This window comes from Meriones unguiculatus, chromosome 1 (genome assembly GCF_030254825.1).
Source record: "Meriones unguiculatus strain TT.TT164.6M chromosome 1, Bangor_MerUng_6.1, whole genome shotgun sequence".
NCBI classification, from domain to species: Eukaryota; Metazoa; Chordata; class Mammalia; order Rodentia; family Muridae; genus Meriones; species Meriones unguiculatus.
Genome location: NC_083349.1, coordinates 55,031,738 through 55,055,881, shown reverse-complemented (window position 1 = coordinate 55,055,881; position 24,144 = coordinate 55,031,738). Strand labels below are relative to the sequence as shown.

Genomic DNA, 24,144 nt, shown 5'->3' with positions numbered 1-24,144 from the left:
GGCAGCCTCTCTCCGTGGCCCGTTTGTGTGAGTGTATGGTCTGTCCCTGTTAGAGCCTGCACGCCTCTTTGTAGGGACACTTAGAATGTCCCTTTCTTTGCTCACCTTTGACCTCTGGTGAGTTGTCTTTGTATTAAACTGGCTTGCAAGTAAATCCAAAAGGCAGGTGGGGTGGGGGCTTGGGGTTTTTTTTTTTTCCCTTCTAAATTTGTCATTTTGTCATTGAAGTATTAAACAGCAATGTTTATAAACTTGACCTTAATAATTGGGGGGGGGGGCCAAACTTACTTCCCACCAAACTTTGGCTCTTTTTAACTCTGCTGTGTTATTTTGAAGATTCAGAGTCACCAAGACATTTTATACCAGCTGATTACTTGGAGTCCACAGAAGAATTTATTCGGAGGCGGCATGATGATAAAGAGGTAACTCCTGTCTTGCCCTCATTGCTGTTGTTCAGGGAGGGGAAAAAAGGACACCTATCAGAAGGGTGATGGGTTGCAGTGGCCAGAAGCAATGGTGGCTTTTCATGGGCAACTTCTTATAAGATATAGGCTCCATTTGTTCCTTTGTACACTTTCCCAGAAAGCAGGACGGACTGATTTTCATGGGTTATCAGTGCCACCTCCCGCCAGCCTGTCGCAGGGAGGTGACATGGCCTGTGCTGTATTGAATGCCTTGGGAGCCTGGAAACTGGAGTTCACATTCTCATCAATTCCTCCCGTGCTATTTAAGGAAACCCACCCTCCCATTTCTCCAGTACTCACAATCCGCACAAAGCATATTTCACGTCAGAGAGGACTGCAGTGGGAAAAATAGAATGACAGTGCTGGCCACTCTGCATTTTATAAACAATCTGAAGAAGCTGCTTGTATGTCGGCCAGCTTTAGCTCAGAAGGGAGATGCTCACGTTAGTGCTGGCAGACTCCACACACAAGAACTTCGGGGCCTGGGCGTTTCCTTGGAGCTACTGAAATGTCCCTAAGTAGGATGATTGTCAGGGCCTGGATTCGAGCCTGTGCTGGGAATATGGGAAAGGGTCGTCCTGTGTATTGGTGAAGTGGGTGGAACCTTCCCTTCTGCCATGATAGAGCTTTACAGTGCACATGTTCTGGCTGCACGTTCCCAGGAGAGGGGGATCCCATAGATTAGATAAATTGAGCATCCACTTTCCTACTGTTTATTTGTTTAGAGATGCAAGGATACTTTGAACTGCTAGCAGTGAGGGAGGGTGTTCAGGCATCACAACACTCCCCACCCCCTCTTTTATATTGGTCTAGCTTGAGTGGTTCCAGAGCTTAGGTGGAGTTTCCTGTAGGATTTAAGGCAAGGCTGACTTTGAGGACTCTGGTTATAATCATTGTTGTTGGATGGTAGAAAATGAATGTGCCTCTCCTTGCCCTCCAGGCATGGCTGTCTGTCCACATTGTGCTTGCCTCTCAGAAGCCAGTGGAGGGTGTTCGGTGTCTAAAATTGTTAAAATTACCAAATTTGACACTCACAAATGATGGGTACTTATTTGTCAGGACTCAGAGTACATTTCCTTCCAGACTATCTGTACATACTCTGTCAGAGAGACAAAGCTCTCATGCCACGAGAGGGAAGATTCCATTCAATTTAGTAACAAAATCCTAGTATTCAATATAGCAGGTTCTGTGGGTGAGTCTTACCCAGAGCTTGTTTTACTAAGGTGGCTTAACAGTGAATCCATTAAAAACTGTATATTCAATGTGAGAAGCGTTCATCCTTGATGGTGCTAAGATGGCTAAGCCACAGAGCTGGGAGATTCTCCAATTCAGGTTTAAGTATGAAGGTTAAGCCTTTTCTATTTGATATCTGTTCCATGGATAATGAACTGTCAGGCGGAGCACCAGTGCCTTTGAACAGGGACTCAAGCATGAGTCCATCCCCACTGCTATAGAAACTGTCCAGGAGGGATTGTTGGCCTGCATCCTTTTATATAAATCTATTACTGTTGAGAGTGATGGTAACAGTCTTTCAGATAAGGAGACCCTATCTGTTCTTGAAGGCCCTTTAGTAGTCACTAAGCCAATCCCCTTTTTTATTCAACAAGGGTATGGCTTGAACTGGGACACCTCCCAAATGTGCTTGGCCAGAAACAATGGCTCCACTTTCCCAGGACAGCACTTTTTCTATGCCACCGTGCTTGCAAAGCACTCTCTCATCTTGCTTACTCTTTATTATAGTTTTCTGAGTGCTGGAAGACCCATCACCATGTGTTGAGTTGGTTTTTTTGTAGACCCCAGAGGCAAGCTGGGCCTTTATTCTTTAGAGTTGAATGTCCCCTGAGTCATTCAATTGTCTGCTAGAAGAAGACTTGCAGCTAACTGAGCATGTTAAGAATGACCAGTTCTAATAAATGCTTTCCCACAAGGAGTAGTAATCCCAGGAATGAAAATTGCAATGGTATAAGGATTAAAATTCTTTTCTATTGGGCCATTAGAATAGGCAAGGAATGGTATTTGGTGAAAAGCAACATGGCCTAATTGAAAAAGTCTTGAATAGAAATAAGTGATTATTTTCTTTTTAAAATATATTCCTTACTTATTGATTGAGAATTTCATGCTCCTATACAACGTGTTTGGATCAAATCTTTCCCCTTACTCCCTCTCCTCTAACTCATCCCATACCCCTCGCCCAAGTGTTCCTCTCAACCTTTTAATTTTCTTAATAGGGGTATCTGTTTCTTCTTACCCTAGATGCCATTTTTTTCTCTACTCTATTCTACATCATTCTATAAAACTCAGCTTCATATCACCTAATGTAGAAACAAGTCAGAGAGATAGCAAGACCCTCTGTCAGCCACATGAAGAGCCTTTGCTGTGTATCCTGAGGCCTCCTAAAACTTATGGGAATAGTTGACTGCCCTGGGAGAAGAGGTGCCGCATTCCCTGAAAGAGGCCGTTCAGCTGTGTAGAGAACATGATGGTGTAACTGACAGAAGAAGCGAGAAATGGCCTGACTGCTGCATAGCCAAGACCCATAGACCGAGAGGCTGGGTGTAGTCAGGAGAAAACTGCACGCCTCAAGCCTTTCTTGGAAACACTGTGTAAATGAACATATCATTGCTTAAGGCAGGTAGGGAGGTCAGCTGCCAACCAAACATGATTACAGTGCCTAAACTATATCCTTGAGTCAACTGGCCTTTGTTTCCAGAAATCATGGGCTTTAGACTCAACTCAGAGGTAGTCATCCAGACAGAGGGGTCGTTAGAACCATGTGTCCCCGTATCCCAGTGTCCCCAGTTTCTTCCGGTCTTGTACTTCTTGTACTTCCTACAAAGTGTATTGTGGATGGTTACCATGGGAACATAGAAATCGTGTCCATAAGTCCCTTTGACACTGACCCTTAATGTGTCTTCCTTGTTCACTCATACCTTCTTCCTTAGTTGCTTATATGGCCATTTTCCATTAAGCTGAACCAGATGATTCACTGCCCATTTTATGCAATTTCATGGCAGAAACTTTTAGCGGACCAGAGACGACTTAAGCGCGAGCAAGAAGAGGCCGATATTGCAGCTCGCCGCCACACAGGTGTCATCCCGACGCATCATCAGTTTATCACTAATGAGCGCTTTGGGGACCTCCTCAATATAGATGATACCGCAAAAAGGAAATCTGGGTTAGAGGTCTGTTTTGGTCACCGCCAACTGCTGCTTGACCCAAAGCAATATTTGCCTTCCTTTGGCATTGCCCTCTGTAGGCCAATTTAGTTTAGCAACTGTCATCCTGGCTTCCCTGGCCTTGCTTTGGCTCTTTTGTGGCTGGTGGATAGACATGAGCCCCACTATGTTCTGTGCTCTCCATGTTCAGCATGCCTGGCTGTGGGACTGGGATCTGCTGGCGCACACTCCTGCTGCATGCTTAGAGCATTGGCTGACTCATGAGTCCAGTCCTCTCCATCCTGCATTTGACTGTGATACCATGTTGCATTGTGTTCTGCTTAGAAACCGTGTCTCTCTGGTCATGTGTCTCAGAAACTCTGGTATGGACAACCCAGGAAAGAGTTTTCTGTGAAGAGATGGTTAATGAAGATTTCATTATTAATGTTACCTAGTGGCCTTTTATAGGCATTGACAGAGGCACTCAAACTTAGTGACACTGCTGTTGAAAAACTCAGAGAATGATACTGATTGTTCAGGGGTGCTGAAGCATTTCCCTGACGAAACTTTTGATTTCTGCAGCTCAGATAAACCCATGGAGAATATAAGAACACTCTGAGGGAAACCACCTGCTCCCTTAATTTTGACATTCCTAAGCTTAGATTACAAAAGTTTAATATTATAACAGGAATGAAGAGCAAGAATGTAGTGACTTTATCCACGTCTTGCCTCCCACATCAGTGTCAGTATGCTCAATCAAAGGCCACCTCTTGAGGGAGAATTTTGTTGTTGTTTTTGGTTTTCCGAGACAGGGTTTCTCTGTGTAGCCTTGGCTATCCTGGACTCACTTTGTAGACCAAGCTGGCCTTGAACTCACAAGAGATCTGCCTGCCTCTATCTGCCTCCCTGAGTGCTGGAATTATAGAACTGTGCCATTGTGCCTGACTTGAGTAAGAGTTTGTGCCCTGCCATATAACCTTATGCATCTCTGCTCAAGCTGATGTCTTCTTAGAGACATGTATGATTCTGTGGCATGGGCTGGGCTTGTTGGGCAGGAGAAGTGACGTCAGGAGCTAGTTACATTTACCTTTTAGCATAACTAATGTTTCTGTCTTTCAAGAGATGGAGGCATCATTAGCTATTATTATTATTAGTATTATTTTACGAAATGAAAGGTCCCTGGAAAGAAGTATTAATGGAGAGAGAGAGAGAGAGAGAATCTAAGTTAAAGAAGGAAATTTGGGGGCCAGGGCAGATTCTAAAGTATGGAAAAAAAGAAATGTAACAGGAAAGAAACAAGTTAGCTAGTCTCAGCCCTCTGTGAGTGACAGGCAGCCTAGTGTGACAGCTCTTCTTCAGAATAGTCCTGTCTGAAGACTGCTGCTGATCAGCTCTATGCACAGGCCCACCTGTGTGAGGAAGAGGATGGCAGCCTGCAGAACAGCGTTAGGGATACATGGGCCTGCCAGGGCTGTTCAGTGGGAGTGGCTGTGGCAAGGCAGGCAAGGCACTCTCTTCTTAATGGACCTGCCAGAGTGTTATTTCCCAGATTATGTCAGAAGCCCTAAAGACATACCAAAATGCAGACTCCTGTACCCTACATATGATGACCCGAGGTGGTGCCTAAGAATTTCCATGTTTATAAGTATGATGCTTTGTTACAGTGAGGCCCACCTTAAAGAATCCCTGCTCTTTAGTTGACTGACAGAATATAGGCGTGAGGCCAGCAAGTGTGGGTGGGTACACCGTGCTGTGTAGATAGATTTCATTGTCACTCAGCAGGAGTCAACAGCCACTAAGTCTGTGTCACACTTTCCCTGTGTGGAGCAGAAGCCACTCAGTTTGTGCGTTTGGAGAGCTGTTGGTAGAAAATCACCTTCATATGTAGTTATATGTCAGCCTGGCGAGGCGGCACATAGCTTAAGCCCAGCACCTGGGATGTGCAGTTAGGAGGATCCAGAGTTCGAAGTTATTCAAAGAATGAGCATGTTTTGCTGTAGTATAAATTTTATGATGTTCCCACAGCTATATACAGCTGGGTGACATGGGTGATCCATTTCTCTCACCACGTTTTTTTCCTGATTGTGATTTTTATGAAGTTTTCATCCTTACACTTTTGGTCTTCTATTATGAACGTGTTATTTAGCCTTACTCTCACATCCATTCTGCTCCTGTTTACCTGCAACTGCTAAAGTATGTCATAAATAGAGGCGTTAGGATGACATGGTATTAACTTGATTATAAGGTTGTGTATGTATATAGAGAGATGGGAACAGCAGCGCAAAAATACAGGATGAAACATTCTTATGGAGAGCCAGTCTCAGTATGCTCTTGTGAGCTCAGCTTGGGAGGAGGAGACAGGAGGATCCAAAGCTCAAGCTAGCCGAGGCTCCAGTAAAAACAGAAACTTAAAACAGAGAAAACACAAAAATTCTTGTGGTGCAATATGACTCTAGAAAATCCCCGTGGAGCCCAAGCCAAGAAGCCTGGAGATGTAGACCAAAGGACAGACAAGTAGAACAGCTTGATGATGCTTATAGGTGCCTTTTCTTACCTCCAGGGTTCCATCCCTCCTCCCTCACTCTGCCCATGTCTTATAATCTGATAGAGGACCTACCATGCACTTCATTTCCCTCATGCTGTTTCTCTAGACAGAAGCGAAAGCAGCTGAAGAGGTCAGAGTTGCACTGAGAAAAAAAGCTTGTGCATGTGACTTTAAAAAAACATCATGTGTCCCTTAAAAAAATAATAATTACGTTTAAGGACAAAGAAGAAATATTGCAAGTAGATAAAGGTGAAGTTCTTGCCTTGGAGGTGGAGATGAAAAAATTTTTCGGCTGAGATAAAGCACCTAAATGTACTTGGCTGGGACAGGAGAGAGTGACAGAGGTAGATATTTAGGGGTGAGGGAGGATGTGACCCAGAAGCCTCCACCCAGGTTAGGGATAGAGATCTGATCTAGAGCAATCTAGAGCCCAAGCCAACATCAAAGCAAAAGCATGATATGAGGAAGAATTTGAGGAATGTTATTTGTGCTCCTGGATGACAGTAGATTAGAGTGAGGAGAAGGTAAAAATCAAAGAAAGCTTTGTGTCTGTGGGAACCAGAGGTCAGACCCAGAGCAACAGGGTTTTGGATTGAAGACAAACAGACACGGGCGTGACTTACAGACAAGCTTAATGAGAATGTGGAGGTGGCTGAGCCTGGCTTTCCAGGTTTGAGTGCCTAGGAGAAAGGAGCTGCTGCAGCCAGGTTGGAGTTTCAGTAGGAAGCGATATGCTCAGGGTTTACCCTAGCTGGCTTTTTGGAAGATGTCCCAGACTGTACGGACATACAGAACACAAGATAATGTGATAGGTGAGCCAGCGTCTAATCTGCTTTCAGTTCGGAACTTACACCAGGCAAGTAGAAGTTGCCCCATAAGGAGTAAGGTGATCGGTAAAGCTTCTCTGAAGAGTTCTGACTGACAGTGGCCATGGTTAGCATGCCCAAGAGGCTTTTCAAACCATCTCTTACCTCAGTGTGGCCTTCTTGAAGGGGAATTTTCATGCATGACCCAGCTGACTAAACACCACCCATCATTCAGGTGAGGGCAGGTGCTGCAATTGTGCCCAGATTATTGAACCAGAATGAACTCAGAGTGGATCTCTCTGCTTCGCTTTCTAGAAACTTGTGAAAATGTGTCCTTTTCGTTGACATCAATCATGATTTTAACTCAGCATTATTTCTTGTGTTTAGATGAGACCTGCCCGAGCCAAATTTGACTTTAAAGCTCAAACACTGAAGTAAGTACTGCCAGCCTTGCTTGTTTTCTTAGCTGCTGCTCTGAGAAATACTGTTTGCTTAGGGCAAAGAGTTGGAAGAAGCAACAAGGACAGAAAGAAGAAGAAGAAACAGTAGGTTATATGCCAGGCACTGTACGTTGCTTACATTAACTCATTCAACTCCCACGAGTCAGGACTGTGTTCTGTGAGATGGATGCTGTTGTTCCCACTTCCAAAACTTAGAGGACCAGTATGAAGGCATTTAGCCCATGTAGGAGGTGATGGAGTCAGAATTCAAACTTGGCGCCTGAAGCTGGCTCTTAGAAATTGTCTCACCCCCTGTCTACATGAATAGGTGCTCTGTTTGCTTGATTAGGTTGCAGCATGATTTGAGCCAACCTTTAGTGGAAGGAGTCAGAACCATTCTCTAGGAATATAACTTGGCCCATCTTACTGTAGCAGTCCCAAAGGAGAAAACCACAGGATACTAGCATTTCCCTAAGTGTATTCCTCAGTAGGTTCATTTTGCATGATGTTTTTAAAAAAACAAAACTAAAAAACTAGTGATGGAGAAATGAGTCAGAGATCCACCGTGTAGTATATTTAGCCCCCTGCTCCTGGGGGAGATAGGCTGCTATTGGGATGTTCATGGCTGTGAAATTCAGAGACAAAAGCTGATTTGTTTATTTAGCCCAAATTTAGGCGACCAGGAAACCTTTTTATTTTTTATGGAACACAGTTTGGGAAATGCTTCTAGAGACAGGTTCCAGAAGGACTTGCTAGCTTTATAGCTAATTATGGACTTAAACAGACTATGCGTTTTCTTTGGCAGTTAAAGATAGCATGTCCAGTCATATCCCATTGTCCTGTTGCTAGGGGCACCACATCTGGGGATTAGAGGGAATGCTTCTATTCATGAGTGATGGGAAACAATGCCTCAAGGCTCGTCAACCATGCTTCCCATTTCTTCCAACACAGAAGCAGTGGCCAGACCAAATTTCTAGAATGCAGACATGAATCTGATGTGGTTGGATTTTATTATTGTACTCCATTCTCTTAGTTTACTAAAAGGGATAGCCGAGTAGACTTTAGATCCAGGAAGTCATGACTGCCACTAACATCTCTGTAACCACAGCCACATTACCAATGTCTCTCACTCTCTGTTTTCTGAGATGAGCCTGAAAATGCCTGCCTTGCACAGAGACCAGCCAGGGTAAAGCCAGTAAGATGTTCTGCACCGGGTAGCAGAAGTCTGTACTCAGAGTGTACCTACCATCCTCACATTTCAGCCTGAGAGAGAATAACAAAGATGTGTAATTAATTTGCAGTTTAATCAATTTCCTTTAAATTGAGAGTTTGCATGATATATACATATTTTTTTTTAATTTACTTTAAAAGTTTGGTGTTTTTTTTTTTTCTTTTGAGTAACCCTGTTAGAGAGCAGAGGTAAGAAGACTTGAGGTCCGCAAGATTGTCATTATTTATCAATACTGCTAATGCCAGAGGGCACTCCTTCCTTCCTGTCTCAGGGTCTCGTGGCATGCTGCTTTTATAACAAAATCAGTAGAACTGCGTAGAAAGACTAGGTTTCAGATTCATAAGCAGGATTATTTTTAAACTCTTCAGCTATGTGGTTTTGCTTGTTTCTACAGTATGTTCCTTTAAAAAATCATGTGCTCTGGGGCCTTTTGGTTTAACAAAGTTAGCCTGGCTTCATCTCCCTGGACCCAGAGCCACGTACATACCAACATTGTAGAAAACATCTATATCCTGTGGCCGGTGGTCTGTGTGTAGCCAAGGATAGAGAGTTAAGAATGTGTCTCCTCTTACAGCTTTAGACATTCTGGGAGTGTTGTATGATAGGGGAGGGGCTTGTGTGTGGTCCAGGACTTGAAGTTTGCAGATGTTGCATTGCAACAACAAAAGGCTGAACATATCTGAAAGCATCTTGTGCTGTTAATTCCCACCCAGTCCTCTGGATCTTAGGTATGTGGATCTGTGGGAGCTGAGAGTGTGGCCTGAAGGAATCATGGCAAACACACTTTCCTGAAGACTAGTTCTCAGTTTTCTCCATTGAAGGGATGAATCAGACCAAGCTGCCACCTAATTAAACAAACAGATCTCTCATATAGGCCTAAGTGCCAAGCTCCTTGTATCGAGGTGCATGGGCTTGAATCCTGAATCTGTCCACTTACAGGTGAGATAGGAAGAACATCGGCCTCGGGCCCTTTTTGTGTCCATCTGTCTCAGAGTAGTGGTTCTCTACTTAACAGTGGGGCCATTTCAGGTCCTGCCTACCACCACAGCATATGACACTGAGAGGGGGAATTCAGAAAACTTCAAGGGGAGGGCTTTGGCAAAAGAGTAGCCAGAGACATTTTCTTTTCAGAGATGAAGGTCCCAGATCCTTTTTGTGGACTTAGTTGTTTTAGAACCTGACTCCCAACACAAGATCCATAAAAGCTTCCTCACGTGCTTTTATCCAGCTCAGAGCTGACATGTATACCTCTTCCAGCTGTGCCCTGTTGTTTAGCCAGTGTCCCTCATGTAGGGCTTCCTGGTGTACTGCAAAGCTGTCACACCGCTTCCAAATTGCAATGAGAGGACTTCTTCTCATGATGTTGGGTTGGTGTAAAAATGAAAATTAGTTAGACATTTTTTCTTTTTAATTAAAGAAAAGTTCAGTTATGATTTTGTTCTGTTTTTATTTGATCATTTATTTTGTTTTTCCTGAAAACAAAAAGAGTCCTGGTTAGATGTGAATGCTATCACAGCTGAGGCAAAGCAATGGGTGTGGAAGAGTTGGCGAGAAAGACACAAACGGCATTTGAAAGAGCCTCCATTTTTATTTCTAACTTTCACTTTCCGTGTTGTGAAGGAAGGTATGGCTATAGAGCATGCACTGTGCTGCGTGTTTCACCTGCAGTTTGCAGCTGCATTCTCCAGCCTTGATTTAGATGCTGTGGTCACATACAGGAACAGCGTCACTGAGATCTCAAGCTTCTTGACCGAGTCCCGGAACTAGCAAATCTTTGAACTTGGCTTGAACTCAGATCTCCCCAACTCCAGAGCTCTCTAGTGAAGGCTGATGGAGATGGATAGTTAAGTAGGGGATGGCTGGATGATAGGAGGAGGCCTGAGGGTCATAACTGAAGTGGTTCAGGCATGTCTAGCTGTAGCACACATGGGACAATGTATCCCAAAGGAGACATTTTGCCATTGAATGAATGTAAATTAAGGCTGCTGGGCTCCACTGAGGGGCATTTCTTAAGAGAGGATCCCTTGAAAAATGCATTAAGAAAACCACAAGAAACTTTTAAGGCCTCTGAGCCCTTTCTAGTGCTTACTAGTAAGTTTGTGTTGACCCTCATCCCACAAAAGACCAGAAAAATGCCCCATGTGATGTAATTTCCTGATAGTTGGTGTTCTTCCAAGTATGTAGCCTCCCGTCTTCTGGAATGTTGTCCCCTTTGAGCTTTGTCCCATTTGACTCCAGGTGAAGTCTTGTACTTAAAACTGGAGTGTCTTCACCATGCATATTTTGAAATGTCTGCTAAACAGCACTGCCCTTCCGTCAACAGGGAACTGCCTTTACAGAAGGGAGACATTGTTTATATCTACAAACAGATTGATCAGAACTGGTACGAAGGCGAACACCATGGCCGGGTGGGAATCTTCCCACGCACCTACATTGAGGTACCACAACCCGTGGCTCCAACTTTTTCTGGAAAAGCCCAGCAGGCCTAAAACGCCATTTTCTTACCCTTTCCTTTGTGTTTTCTTCCCTTCTGTCCCTCTCCTTGCCCTTCTCTTTTGCTTTCTTTTCTTTCTCAGCTTCTCCCTCCAGCTGAGAAGGCTCAGCCCAGGAAGTTGGCGCCCGTGCAGGTTTTGGAATATGGAGAAGCGATTGCAAAGTTTAACTTCAATGGTGATACACAAGTAGAAATGTCTTTCCGAAAGGTAAGCCACACATCTCATCCTGGCTTTGGGGCTTTTGAATGGTGCTGTAATCTGGGGGATGTGATGTTGCTATAACTACTAATGTATATCCTTAAAGGACACAGTGGATTGATGAGAAATTGCAATAAGGCAAACCAGAGGCTTTTCTGAGATGAGATTTTATTTATTTTATGTGTATGTGTATGTGTATGTGTATGTGTATGTGTATCGTGTGCATACAGTGCCTGTGAAGGCCAGTCTGATTGTGAGCCACCATGTGGGTTCTGAAAAACCAAACCCAGATCCTCTGGAGGAGCAGCCAGTGCTCATAACTGCTGAGCTGTCTCTTCATTCCTTAATATATATATTTTTTAATTAAATATACAACTCAGAGTTTAACCACACTGAGTTCACCAATCAAAGCCAGTATTTATGGCATCTTAGATATATATTAACTGTATTCAACCAGCATTCAGTGACTAGCAGTGTGCCAGTAACTTGATTTAGGTTTATAATATATCCATAAACGAAGTGGGAAAACAAGGCCATTAGTACCAGGAGGAATTTTAAAGGCTCTGAAACCAAAAGTCAGTTATCAGATGTGCAGCTAAATACTTGATCTAAGCCTCCACTACTTCATCAAAAATCATGGAGAGAGAAGGCCCCCCGGGGTTGTGAGAGACCTGAATGAAGCAAGGTGACTTGGGCCAGGCCAGTGCTCAGTCCACAGGCGGGAACAGTGCTGCCCCCCCCCCCCCCGCTGTTCTTGCCACCGAGGAGCTCAGCACGCATAAGGTGACCAAAAGGACCCTGTGGGTGGTGGGGTGGGGGAGGGTTTCTTCATCCCACTGACTTGGACATTCTCTACATGCCATGATTCTCCAGCTTGCTGAAGTTGTTAGAATTACTAATTTTATTGAGGATCAAGAGAAGTTGGCTTGTGCCTTGGAAAAAGATAAGCAACCTTATACAGAGAAGGAACTAGACATTTCCTAATTGCCCATTGACAGGGAATCCATGATTAAATTGTTATATATGTAGAGACTACCAAGAGTAGTCAATTAGGTTTTTATAACAAATGGAGAATTATGTGAGGCTCTGTTCCATATACCTGTAATCCCCACGCTAGGAGGCAGAGGCAGGAGGATAATAATGAGTTCAAGGGCATCCTGGCTACATAGCTAGATTTTGTGGTGTGTGTGTGTGTGTGTGTGTGTGTGTGTGTGTGTGTTTTCCATGATGAAGATAGTTCACTCTTTATCAGGGATATAGGGTAAAGGTGCAGAGGCTTACCTGGTAAAGTACTCACCATACAAACTTTAAGACGAGTTCAATCTTTAGAACTATGTAAGTACAGACTTGTCCTCTGACCTCCACACAGGTGCTGTCGCACAGATGTCCCCTCACACCCACCGTACACACAATAATAATGATAAATGAAATTTGGAGAAAAAAAAAAAAAAAGCAAGTGTGAAAATCAAAATACGGTACATGCTCTGTTCCAGAGAGGAAAACAGGGCAAGTCTAATTCACACACATATAAGCAAATTAGCATAATAGGGGACAGTTGTTTTCTGCTCTGTGTTGTTTTTATGCTAACTCTTCCGTAGCATTAAAAATAACGTATATAAAGAATATGGAGAACGCTCTGAGGGTCAGGTGAGATGGGAAAGGGCACACTGCCAAGATTGAGGACCGCTCCAGCAAATTGTCCTCTGAACTTCACCTGCATGTTGTGCTACTAGCACTCTCCAACTACGTATACAAAATTATATATATATATAAAATATGAGATATAATTTTATATTAATTTATATATGTAGATATATTTATGTATGTAGATATACACACACATATATAAATGTGTTTTTGTGTGTGTATGAGAGATATAACCTGAGCTGGGTTTGATGGCCCATACCTGTAGTCCTAGCACTCAGAAGATTACATTAAGGAGACTGCTGTGGAGCTGGGCACCAAGGCACACGCTTGTAATCCCAGCACTCTGGGAGGCAGAGGCAGGTGGAGCTCTGTGAGTTCTAAGCCAGCCTGGTCTACAAAGTGAGTCCAGAACAGCCAAGGCTACACAAAGAAACCCTGTTTCAAAAAATAAAAACAAATAAAAAAGAAGACCGTTATGAGTTGAAGGCCAGCCTGGGTTACGTAAGTGAGTGTGGGCCCTGTCTAAAAAACAAAAAAGGCTATAGATGTGGTTCAAGTGCTTGCTGTTCTTGCAGAGGATACAGGTTCTATTCTCAGCACCCACATGGTGGCTCACAACCACCCATACTTCCAGCTCCGCATGCTCTCTCTGACCTCCACAGGCACCAGGCAAGCTCATGATATGCTTCCTTTACATGCAGACAAAATGTTCATGCAAATACAGTTAGTTTAGAATAATATAATACTAAAAGAACAACTGAAAACATCGCCCTGTAGAGCCTTTGCCTTTCAGGTGAAGGCTAGGTGTATGAATGCTGTTTTAAAGGAGTCTAAGATACTTCAGTTGCCTTCTGGGCATGAATCTGAGCTCTTTACTGAAATGCTTAACTTATTGGTTAAGAAAGCTCTACTGTGTTAGCATCCCCAGCCCAGTAAGGACTCCATCCAAGGCCATTAGAGATGGTTCTCCTGAGCTTAGAGTGTGGTGAAGGAGTCAGGATGCAGGCAGGAACCTCAGATAGCCTGCAGTGTGGTGCTTCAAGGGCTCTTGCTTGGTTGTGTCTTACAGGGGGAGAGGATCACGTTGCTCCGACAGGTGGATGAGAACTGGTACGAAGGCAGAATTCCTGGGACATCCCGCCAAGGCATCTTCCCCATCACCTATGTAGATGTGCTTAAGAGGCCATTAGTGAAAAACCCTGTGGATTACATCGACCTGCCTTATTCTTCTTCTCCAAGCCGCAGTGCCTCTGCGAGCCCACAGGTATTTAAGCTTCGATTCTCAGTTTGGAGTTTTCATCCTCAGCTGTGTCAATGACACACAGCCCTTCTTGGGATGGCTCTCTGATGCTCTGATTAAGAACTGCCTACAGCAGGGCAGGCTGGGGGTTATTTTCATACATGTCCGTAGTATTTTCCTATCACTCTAAAATATCTGAAGGAAAGGAAGAGCTTGGGATAATTTATATAGGGATAAGGTGAGAGGAAAGAAAAACAAGTAGCATTATCAGTTTGTGCATCCCTGTGAAAATGGTGGTGTGGAGGCCGCCCCTGTGTGGCCCAGCATGCGTCTCTTTGCAATATTGTCCATCAAGATTGGTTTACAGGTGACTGTGCCTGGAAGACAATTTCGAGTTCTCATCCTTAGGCATGGAGGCCAGATTCAGAGTGCTTCTGCAAACATTCACTGTACCCAAGTTAGAAAAGAAACTTAGCTGTGTCACTCTCTACCGGGTCAAAAGGGAGTCCTTTATAGGCATAGTAACGTGTTTGCTTTTCTGGACATCAGTCGGCATAACTGTTTAAAATGTTACTCCAAAAACACTTTCCCAAAGCCCACAAAAGAAGTGTGGCAGGGTGGCATCCTGTGGAATGAAATTTGCGGAGGATGGCCAGAAGACTGTAGGACTTGGTGGTGCTGACAGGGTGCGTCTTTTCTCCTGTCCTCCATCATTTCCTTCCCTCCGCATGCTGGCCACTGACACAGCAGAGCATGTTTTGACATAAGGCATTTGATGGGCTTTCCTGAACAGTGAGAACCACATTCTACCATCTCACCCGAGAGGGTGTGAGACTGGACCGTACACTTTGCTCCATAAGAGCATGGGGAATTTTCATCTGACTGTGGCCAAGTGACCACACAATTCATGCTTCTGTGTGGAGGATTTTGCAGGGCTGAAGGAAGGGCCTGGACAGAGGCTGTCCATCTAACCCTACAGTTCTGGGTCAGGGCTGTGGTTGCAGAAATGGTTTAGTTTCTGGGGTGGGGCAATTCCTTTGTTTTCCTTTGAAACGTGACTCTTGCAAAGCAGACCAGCACTACCCACAACTGTCCAGTGGGTGCCTCTCCCATCTCCATGCCACCGCATCTCCTCTTTCCACCCTGCCTGCACACACTCGTGTATGCACTCAGCCACTTTGCAGTTTCTCTCCCAGCCTCACCAGGGGATTTCTATTCTGGACACCAGAGTGTCCTGCTCACCCTCTCTATTCCATTCTTCTCCATGCCCCTTGTGGTTATTTTTCTTCTTTCTCCTTTATGCTGACACTTTTATCTTTGCTTCTTTCTTTTGTTTTCTTCTCTCTCCTTTTCTTTTTAAGTGTACTAGTCACAGCAAGCTCATCATGCCAGCCCCTTCATCTCTACCCCACCCCCGCCGAGCCCTGTCCCCTGAGATGCACGCCATCACCTCCGAGTGGATCTCGCTGACTGTCGGGGTCCCCGGCAGGCGTTCTCTGGCCATGACACCGCCTTTGCCTCCTCTGCCTGAGGCTTCTATCTATGACACGGACCACTTGGCCTTGTCAGCGAGGGCCCGTTCCTCCTTGCCACTCAGCCTTCCCTATTCGAGTCGGTCAGATCACTCCACCCTGCGCTCAGTGGTTTCCCCACTGGCCCTGCCTCCACCCCACAAAGCCTACTCACTGGCACCCAGTGCCCAGGTGCCTCTTCACGTCAATGGAGATGGTGGTATTCACATTCGCCAAGATGGCTTCTCCCAGCCACCACTTGGGAACTCTGATAGGGTCATCTCAGAGCTTAGTGATGCCTTTAGCAGCCAGAGAAAGAGACAGCCCTGGCGAGAAGATGGACCATATGAGAGGAAAGCAGAAAGCGAGGCAGGTGAGAGATGCCCTGGTGGACTCAAGATCTCTAAGAAGAGCTGCTTGAAGCCTTCAGACGTGGTCAGGTGCCTGAGTTCTGAGCAGAGACTGTCAGAGTTCCACACTCCTGAGGACAGCCAGTCCTGCAAGCCTCTGAGTAGCCCTTTCCCAGCATGGGAGGCTGGGCCACCAGAGCTTCACAGAGGTGTCGGGGCTGACAGGAAGGCTGCTCAGAGTGGTGTGAGCCAGGTAGGCCTGAAGCATGACTGGTGGTGCCTTGGCCTCCTGCTTGGCATGGTGGGCCAGGCCAGATGTCTCAACCCTTGGTCTATTAACTGAGGCCAAGTGGGTGCCTGTGAGATCTGCTTGCTTGCCTTGGAAACAAAGGGATGACCAAGAGGGAATGGAGGGGATGTGGACGAGGATATCGACCTGGGGATAGGATAGTTCAGGGAAACATATTCTACCCTCTTGAGATGATTTGAAAGTATTTCTCCGCTGACACCTGCTACCCTGGTACAAAAGCCCAGGAGCAGGAGAGCCTTTCTTGTGTTCCATCCGTGTCCTGGAGATTGCCCTTGGTTTGCTTTGACTAACACAGCTGAGAACACCACGCTTTGGTGTGATGTGGCTTTCCTGTAAGATGCACTGTTTCCATAACTCATGGTGCTCAGTTTTGTCAGGTCTTTGTCTTGTCTCGTGTTTGTGTGGGACCAAAGGACCATGTTCACAAACATGAGCGTGTTTGTGAGCAGAGACATTTTGGTTCTTTGGGGGAGGTTCTTTGGGAGGATGCAGGGGCTTCTGATGTGCTGGGCGTCACTGTGTGGGGTCCTGGGTTTTGAGTGATGGCTCTTTGCTCTAAGTGAATGACAAAGATTTCAGCATATAAACCAAGGTGGACTTAGGGCATTTTGAAGGGGCACTAATTTGATAACTAGACAGGTTATTATTCAGTTTTGCTTGTGTTATTTAGTACCCAGAAAGTTAAAGACTTTGGGCAACTGGTTCCATAGTAACCAGATTTGAGTACCAACTCCATTTGACTACTGTGATGGGAATTATTCACCCTCTCAGAGACTCAGTTTCTGACTTTTGAAATGAAGATAACCGTCCTTATAGCACAGTCCAGAAAATTTCTTGAAATAACTCAGGCAGGTGTTGGGCACATGCACTTTGTAAAGGGAAGAGAGAACTACCATCTTGGGTGATCTAAAACTGCCTCTAGGACCAGAGATGTTATAGAGCCTCAATAGAATCAAGAGCTCTCTTGAAGCCATCTCTAAGCAGACTAGCATCTGTTGTGTATAGTACCCACAGCGCACTGTGCTGTTTCTCCTTGTAGCTCTGTTTGGTTTTTTGAGTATTAATTCAACGTGCTGCTGGTACTGGTCTGCGGGCAGGGTCAAGAGGTTAAGTCCCTTTCTTGAGGAGCCCCTATCCAGTGACAGAGGCAGACACAGTTGAGTCACCAGTATCAGGAGCACAGAGGCATGAGACATAGCACTCTGCCCCTTCATAGGCCAGTGTGTCTGGTGTGGAGATCACCTAGGGTGATCAGGTGTGTAGTAGTTTGTGTGGAATTAGGCTTAGACTACAGAAAGCTAGCAAGCAGTGCACCCTGCTCCTAAGCCCTAGTTACTTGTGTATAAAGTAGGGGTACAAGCAAAGAGTCCACCCATTTCTGGAAGGGCTACTGTGATGATTAATAAAATAGTGGCTATCAGGAGGGTCCTAGCATATGGGCAGTCTCTACTCTGACTGCTGTACATGGTTGCTCCATCTCCTAGTATGAGGGCTCTGGGACAGATACTCCTGAACTGTGTGCTCTAAAGAAAAGTGTCTGTCTGATTAAGAGGAAAAAAAAGAAATAGAGAAGTTGCTGGTTGAAAAGGATGAGATGTCTAACAATGGAAAGGTTCACAGATCAACGTAAGGTATGTGGAGCCCTCCTAATTGCCAGCGGTGAGTCATCACTACAACCCCGGTCCAGAATCTAGTGTCTACAGGAAGTGCGCTCAGTTCTGAAGCACCAGTGAAGTTCAGGGTACACACTTCCTGCTTCCTACCAAGGACAGGAGTGCAGTAGCTGGCAACATCAGAGACTGTTGATTGAAAGGCCAGGCTTGTTGAGGATTGGTTCTCCTTTCCTGGTGATTCTCTGGACACCAGGTGTATCACTTCCTGTTCCCTCCCTTCCTCTTACTTTCCTGGCAAAAGCCATTTCCCCATGGATATGGGGAGGCCACCATGTGGTTGGCTGCTTTTGAGATTTAGGGGTGTCTAGAAGGGCAGCTGTAGACATACATTCCTCCCAGACATACATTCACCCTAGGTGGCTCTGGGCTGCATCCTTCATAAAGGACTCTCTCCTCTTGAGACCTGTGTGGCTGACAGGCGATCTAAAGATGGAAGGGACTTACTTCACACTCTGTTCTCTAGTGGTCCTGTCAGAACACGACCCCAGGCTGTGTCACTTGTCTGGATAAATGCATTCCAGTATGGAGAAACGTGTCAGCCACTCTTCTCCTTGATGAGCTACAAGGTCCGCTTGTCCTTTCATAGGGTTGAGGGACTTGGCTGAGCACCTGACCAGTAGACAGAACATTAAGTGAAAAGGCATCCAAGATGTTGCGATCATTTATTCCTTCTAAATGTGTCCAGCAGTGTTCCAAGAGCCCCAGGGAGCCGAAAGGCTCAGACATCACTGCAGACTTTCTTTACCTCTCAGGAAAGTCTTCTCCTGGGCTTGGAAGACTCCCTAGTGAGTTGCTTACTTAGACAACAAGGCAATCTTCCAAAGCCTCCCCAGCTTTTGTGCCTATGTGAGTTCCTGCTTGTCCTTCATGCTCCCTGTAGATGCTACTTTTCCTAGGAAGCCTTCCTTGGCTACCTCCCCAACCCCTGCACAACTAGATGAAGAGCTCTGAGCCTGACCCCAGTGAGCATACTCTCATTCATTTGCTCCTTTGTAGGCCTGGGTTCCTGAGAGCTTTAATGCCCTATGGTCAGGGACCATAGGGACCTATCTATGGAATGTGCTCAGTAAATATTTCTTGAGTAAAAGAGAAGATTAATTAAAAAACAAAACAAAACTGAGCAGAACTAGAAGAGTTTACGATATTGACTGTGGAATTATCCCTATTCACAAGAGGTTATAACGCAGAAGAGAGGCAACATACAATCTATCCTGCAAGTTCAGTATGGGAAGACATATAAGCATAGGAGGAGAAAGGTGATTGCAAAGTAGCATTTTTTTTTTTTTTTATGGGCTTAAAGACCAGGGAGTTTTCCCACAGATACAATGGATTGTGACTGATATTCAAAGGTCCAGAAGTGGGAAGCCCAAAGTGCATACGGAGAACTTTGTGTTCCTGGATTCAACAAGCTTTGAATCTACAGATGGATAGGTCAGAGGGATCTTGCCAGGGGGGCTGGAACCAAAGCTTGGCTCATGCCTCCAGCATTCATCATACCTCTTAAGAGCATGGACGTCATCTTCGGTGCCTTTCCTTGACCACTGTCAATCAGTCCCTACTCTGCTGCTCCCTTCCCCTGAGTCACCTGCCCACGTCCCAACATTCCGGATATATGAACTCTTGCAGAAGATGCTTTGACATGTCAGTCATTTCTGCTGTCAGAATGTTTTCACTTTGGGCTGGCTACTTATGTTTTTAGGTTTGTTTTCTCTGAACAAAAGGGGTAAACCAGTGCCAGGGTCTCTAGGGAACCAAGGAAGAGCATTGATCTCCTGGTTCTAGTTCTGGCTCTGCCGTCAGTCTGCTAAGTGACTGTGTATGAGTCACACCTCCTTCCCGACAGCTTCCTTGTCCATAAACAAAAGATGCCTATGTGGGAACTGAACTTCCTTTCAGCTTTGGTATTCTGTGATGAGGTGAGGATCCCACGTGAATTTATGAGAAAGAACATACAAAATGTTAAGTACGGGCTTTATTATAGACCTGCAGAGCTCCACTATTGAAAGACAAACACTTTGCTTTTACTTGTTTTTTTGAGTGATGACTTTGTTGACTGAACAAAACCACACATTTGTGCACACAAAAACACCCAAGAAATCAGGATTAATTGGCATGTTCGTGGGTTCTGTTTCATATAATTTTGGCTAAGAGCATGTAGAAAAACTAATCTAGAAAGTAAAGGAGATCATGTGAGGAATCTTCATCATTATCATCTCTGAGTATTGACTGCATCTCCCCAAGGGAGAAGCAGTTTGCTGACCGGTATCTGGAGTTATGTATGAGTTCCTGATGTATGAGTTATGTATGAGTTCCTCATCAAATTTCTAAATGAAACCAGGCATCCCTGTGGTCCCAGAACTCAGGAAGTAGAGGCAGGAGGATCAGGAAAAGGAGAGATGCAGAAAGATGTGCTTTGGCAACCACATGGGAACTAAGTCAATCCCCAGAAAGACCAAACAAAGGCAGGAGCCTGGCTGGAGAGTGGAAATCAGAGGTGAAAGGGAAACATGACATGTAACTTGTAAGAACAAAAGGGAAGTTAGAAGCATTAAGATCACACACAGAGAGAAATTTAAGATGTTCAAAGATGGGAAATGTTTTCCTTTGACTCACTCAGAAGGGAAGTCTCTAAGCACACCCAGTGTTAACAGTTTGTGGGACGAGGAGAAACACTGGGCACTGTTTTTACAAAATTACCTGCAAGTATTTTCTCACCGCCTAATGGCTGGAGACCAAGACCAAAAGCCACAGTGCCCACCCCTACTGTGGCTCCAGAAGAAATGGGCTGCATCTGTAAAGATCCAGGTGCCAGCAGCAGAGTCCTTCAGAGGTGACCTCAGCAAGCCCTGCCTTGATTGGCTCAGTGGTTATGAAGTTTCCCTCTGGCAAGGTACCTAAAGGATACAGGAATGAATGCGCAGGACTTAGAGTCCAGGAAACAGATGGCCAGATAGACTGCACGCTTACCACAGACTGTGTGATTGGGACTCGGCTCAGGCAGGGCTGGACAAAGTGCAGGAAGAGGACAAAAGATAAACAATGCCTTCCCATCTCAGAAGAAAACTTGGTGGCTGGGGATGGGAGGGAAAGGTAGAGGATAGGAAACTTATTTTGCTTGGGTTTTATCAACTAAGGATTTAGGAAACTTGAGGGGGCAGCAAGATGCTTTAGTAGGTAATAAAGGCACATGCCACCAAGCCTGATGAGCTGAGTTCAGTCCCCAGAACCCACATGGTAGAAGGAGAGAAATGGCTCTCAACAGTTGCCCTCTTTGACTCATACACCATGGTACATGCGGTGCTCTCACCAATGTATCTTAAATTTTTTTAAAAAAATTAGAAAACATGAGATTTGTGCTTGACACATTAATACCTCTCTTTATTCTCTTTTGTTATGAAGAAAAAGTAGGAGGTATCCTAGGAATGCCTTCCAGTTCTTCACACCTGAACCACACACCCTCCATCTCCCCCAATACATAGCTGCTGATGTTCCATTGATATCACTACGTCACCTCTCTGTGTTTGGAGGCTGTACTCTAACAAGTAGAGGACTGCCTCCTTTGAGCCGTGTCACACACAACCCTATTATTTGTTTTGGAATTTGAAATCTCTGCTCAGAAGACAGTCAGTGTCAGAGCTTGTCTGGGAACCTGGGTTGTTCATGGTCCCATTAGAAGGCCAGTGTAAGTTGCCATAATGTGGGGGAATCTGAGGAGGCACAGGGTATGACTTAACTAGAGCAATGCCATCTTGGAGACCTGGGGCCAGTGGTGTACATGTGGGGATCCAGGCCACACAGCAGCTGGGCGCCTCTCCCACCAACTCCTCCAGGGTTCTCTAGCTTGTGCGCAGTTTATTTTGGACTTTAGCCTTTGGCACATCCCCAGAACTGGAACAGGATGCTTAGTAACTGCAGGAGCACCAGGTGCTTTCTGGGTCCAGAGGGGATTAACAGCTCCAGGGAAGCTAAGGTCAGATTTCCGACAGACACCAAGCTGAAGACAGACAACAGGGAAGCAGAGCAAGGGACACACACAGCGTCATTCTCAGGGAGAATGAAAGAGCACCCTGTCTTGCCTGAGTCCAGAGAGAGCAGTTTCTGCTTATGGATGGTGTCGAGGTGAAGGGAGTGCAGTGTGTGTGTGTGTGTGTGTGTGTGTGTGTGTGTGCATGTGCTCCACTGAGTGTGTGCATGCACACGCCTTGCAAGTTGGACTGGTTGCTGTTTTTCCAGGCACACAGAAAGCTGGAATGTGACTACAGAATCCAAGATGTACGTAGCATGAGCTAATACTCCCTTTATTCTTAGCACCAGCTGGGTCCTGATGAGGACATGTATCTACTCTTAGGCCTAAGGAAGGGCAGACTCTGAAGCATTGAGGGAGGGCACTGCCAGCGGAAAGGGAATGTGACGCACATATGCAGTTTAAAATTTCCTAACAGCCATAGTGAAACAGAATACATGAGTTAATTTTAGTACCATATACTGTTTGACCCAACGTATTAAAAAAATACTTAATATGCTGTTTTATGTTTGTTATTCTGAACCAAGTTTTTGAAAAGCGGTGTCTAGTTTTCAGTCGTAGCACATTTCACTTCATACTTGTATCTCATGTGCTCACAGCCGCTTGTGGCTGTTGGTGCCTCACAGACAGGGCAGGCCCAGGGGAGGAACTGCAGAGCTGGCTCATGTTAGAAAGCGGGACAGGAAAGGTGAGAACAGTGCTAAAGGGAGAAAATCCTCAGAGGGCAAACAGCCTTCCAAGTGAAGGGCTGGTCCAGGCAATGAGTGTGAATGGTTTCCAACTACACGGAAGCTCCTCCGCCACACATCCACCCCGGTTTATATTCCAGCTATGTGAGCTGCTTCACCAAATCTAAACATGGAGAAACGGAATCTGATAATATTTACCTTGACTACTTCCTTCACTTATCCAGTGCTAAGTGGGGAGCCCAGTCCTCCCTCCGTCCCAGGAATGAGCTCTCTCTAGATGTCAGAGCTGGGATGACGATATTCTCTTCTGCTTTGGCTATGGCCAGAGACCAGAGGATCTGCTAACTGAGCCGTTGACAGCCCTCTAGAACTGTGCCTCCTCCAGTTGGTATCAGATGCTATCCTGCATGATGCACAGTACTGTTTGCAGGAGGAGATGCCTCTGAGCATCTAGAGCGATGGTTCTCAACCTGTGGCTCAACGCTGACACAAGGGTCATATAGCAGATATCCTGTGTATCAGATACTTACATTGTGATTCATAGCAGTAGCAGAATTATGTTATAAAGTGGCTATGAAATAATGTAATGGTTGAGGTCACCACAACACGAGGAGCTGTGTTAAAGGGTTGCAGCCTTAGGAAGGTTGAGAATCACTGACCTACAGTAAGACATTCAGGAAGAGAAGTCAGACTCTGTGCTTTGGTAGGGTCCTGGGTGACACATTGCTCTTCAGTACCCTGACTAGCTTCAGTTTTGTCTTCTCCTTCTCTACTAACAGAACATAGTCCAAGGGGGTGGATTTTAGTGATAGAGACTAGAAAGAGTTTGAGAGAATTTGAAGGAGCTTTTCAAAAATCAAGTGGAGGGGGGTGGGCTGGAGAGACGGCTCAGCAGTTAAGAACACTGAATGTCTTCCAGAGGACCTTGGCTTTATTCACAGCACCCATGTCATGACTAACAACTACCTCTAACTCCGATTCCAAGGGAAGCTGATGCCCTTTTCTGGCCTCCACAGAGATAGCATGTATAAGGTAAACAGACATATGTACAGGCAAAACGCCCATACACATAAAATAAAACTAAAAAAAAAAAAATCTCAGAACAAACAAAAACATGAAAATGAAAGAAACAAAAATGAAAACAGAGGAAAATGAAAGCATAGGAAAGGGATGCCTGGCGCAGCTGTTGTTCTGCCAGCCGTGCTACAGAGTGAAGACATCCACAAGAGAGAGGGGTGATGTGGCAGAATTGAAAGAACACCCAAGCGGTTTACCTCTCAGCAGCTGTGTGGCACTGAGGCCTGCTCCACCCACCTCCGAGCATGTTTTAGCAGAGCAGTATGATCAGCACGGCCTGCCTGTCTCC

General features: G+C 45.3%; 1 protein-coding gene across 10 annotated transcripts in view; it reads left to right on the top strand.

Annotated features, from left to right (window-relative positions):
* The window catches only part of Sorbs1 (sorbin and SH3 domain containing 1), a 226,129-nt gene that overhangs the window by 191,531 nt on the left and 10,454 nt on the right, over positions 1-24,144 (top strand). For 5 of the 10 annotated variants that reach the window (XM_060389143.1, XM_060389165.1, XM_060389157.1 and 2 more), the window contains 7 exons: positions 337-422; positions 3,479-3,646; positions 7,358-7,404; positions 10,965-11,079; positions 11,218-11,343; positions 14,051-14,245; positions 15,583-16,335. In XM_060389143.1, the coding sequence (XP_060245126.1) occupies positions 337-422; positions 3,479-3,646; positions 7,358-7,404; positions 10,965-11,079; positions 11,218-11,343; positions 14,051-14,245; positions 15,583-16,335 (1,490 nt within the window). The remainder of the gene's footprint in view (positions 1-336; positions 423-3,478; positions 3,647-7,357; positions 7,405-10,964; positions 11,080-11,217; positions 11,344-14,050; positions 14,246-15,582; positions 16,336-24,144) is intronic. The other 5 variants (XM_060389176.1, XM_060389188.1, XM_060389186.1 and 2 more) reach the window with 2 other exon arrangements.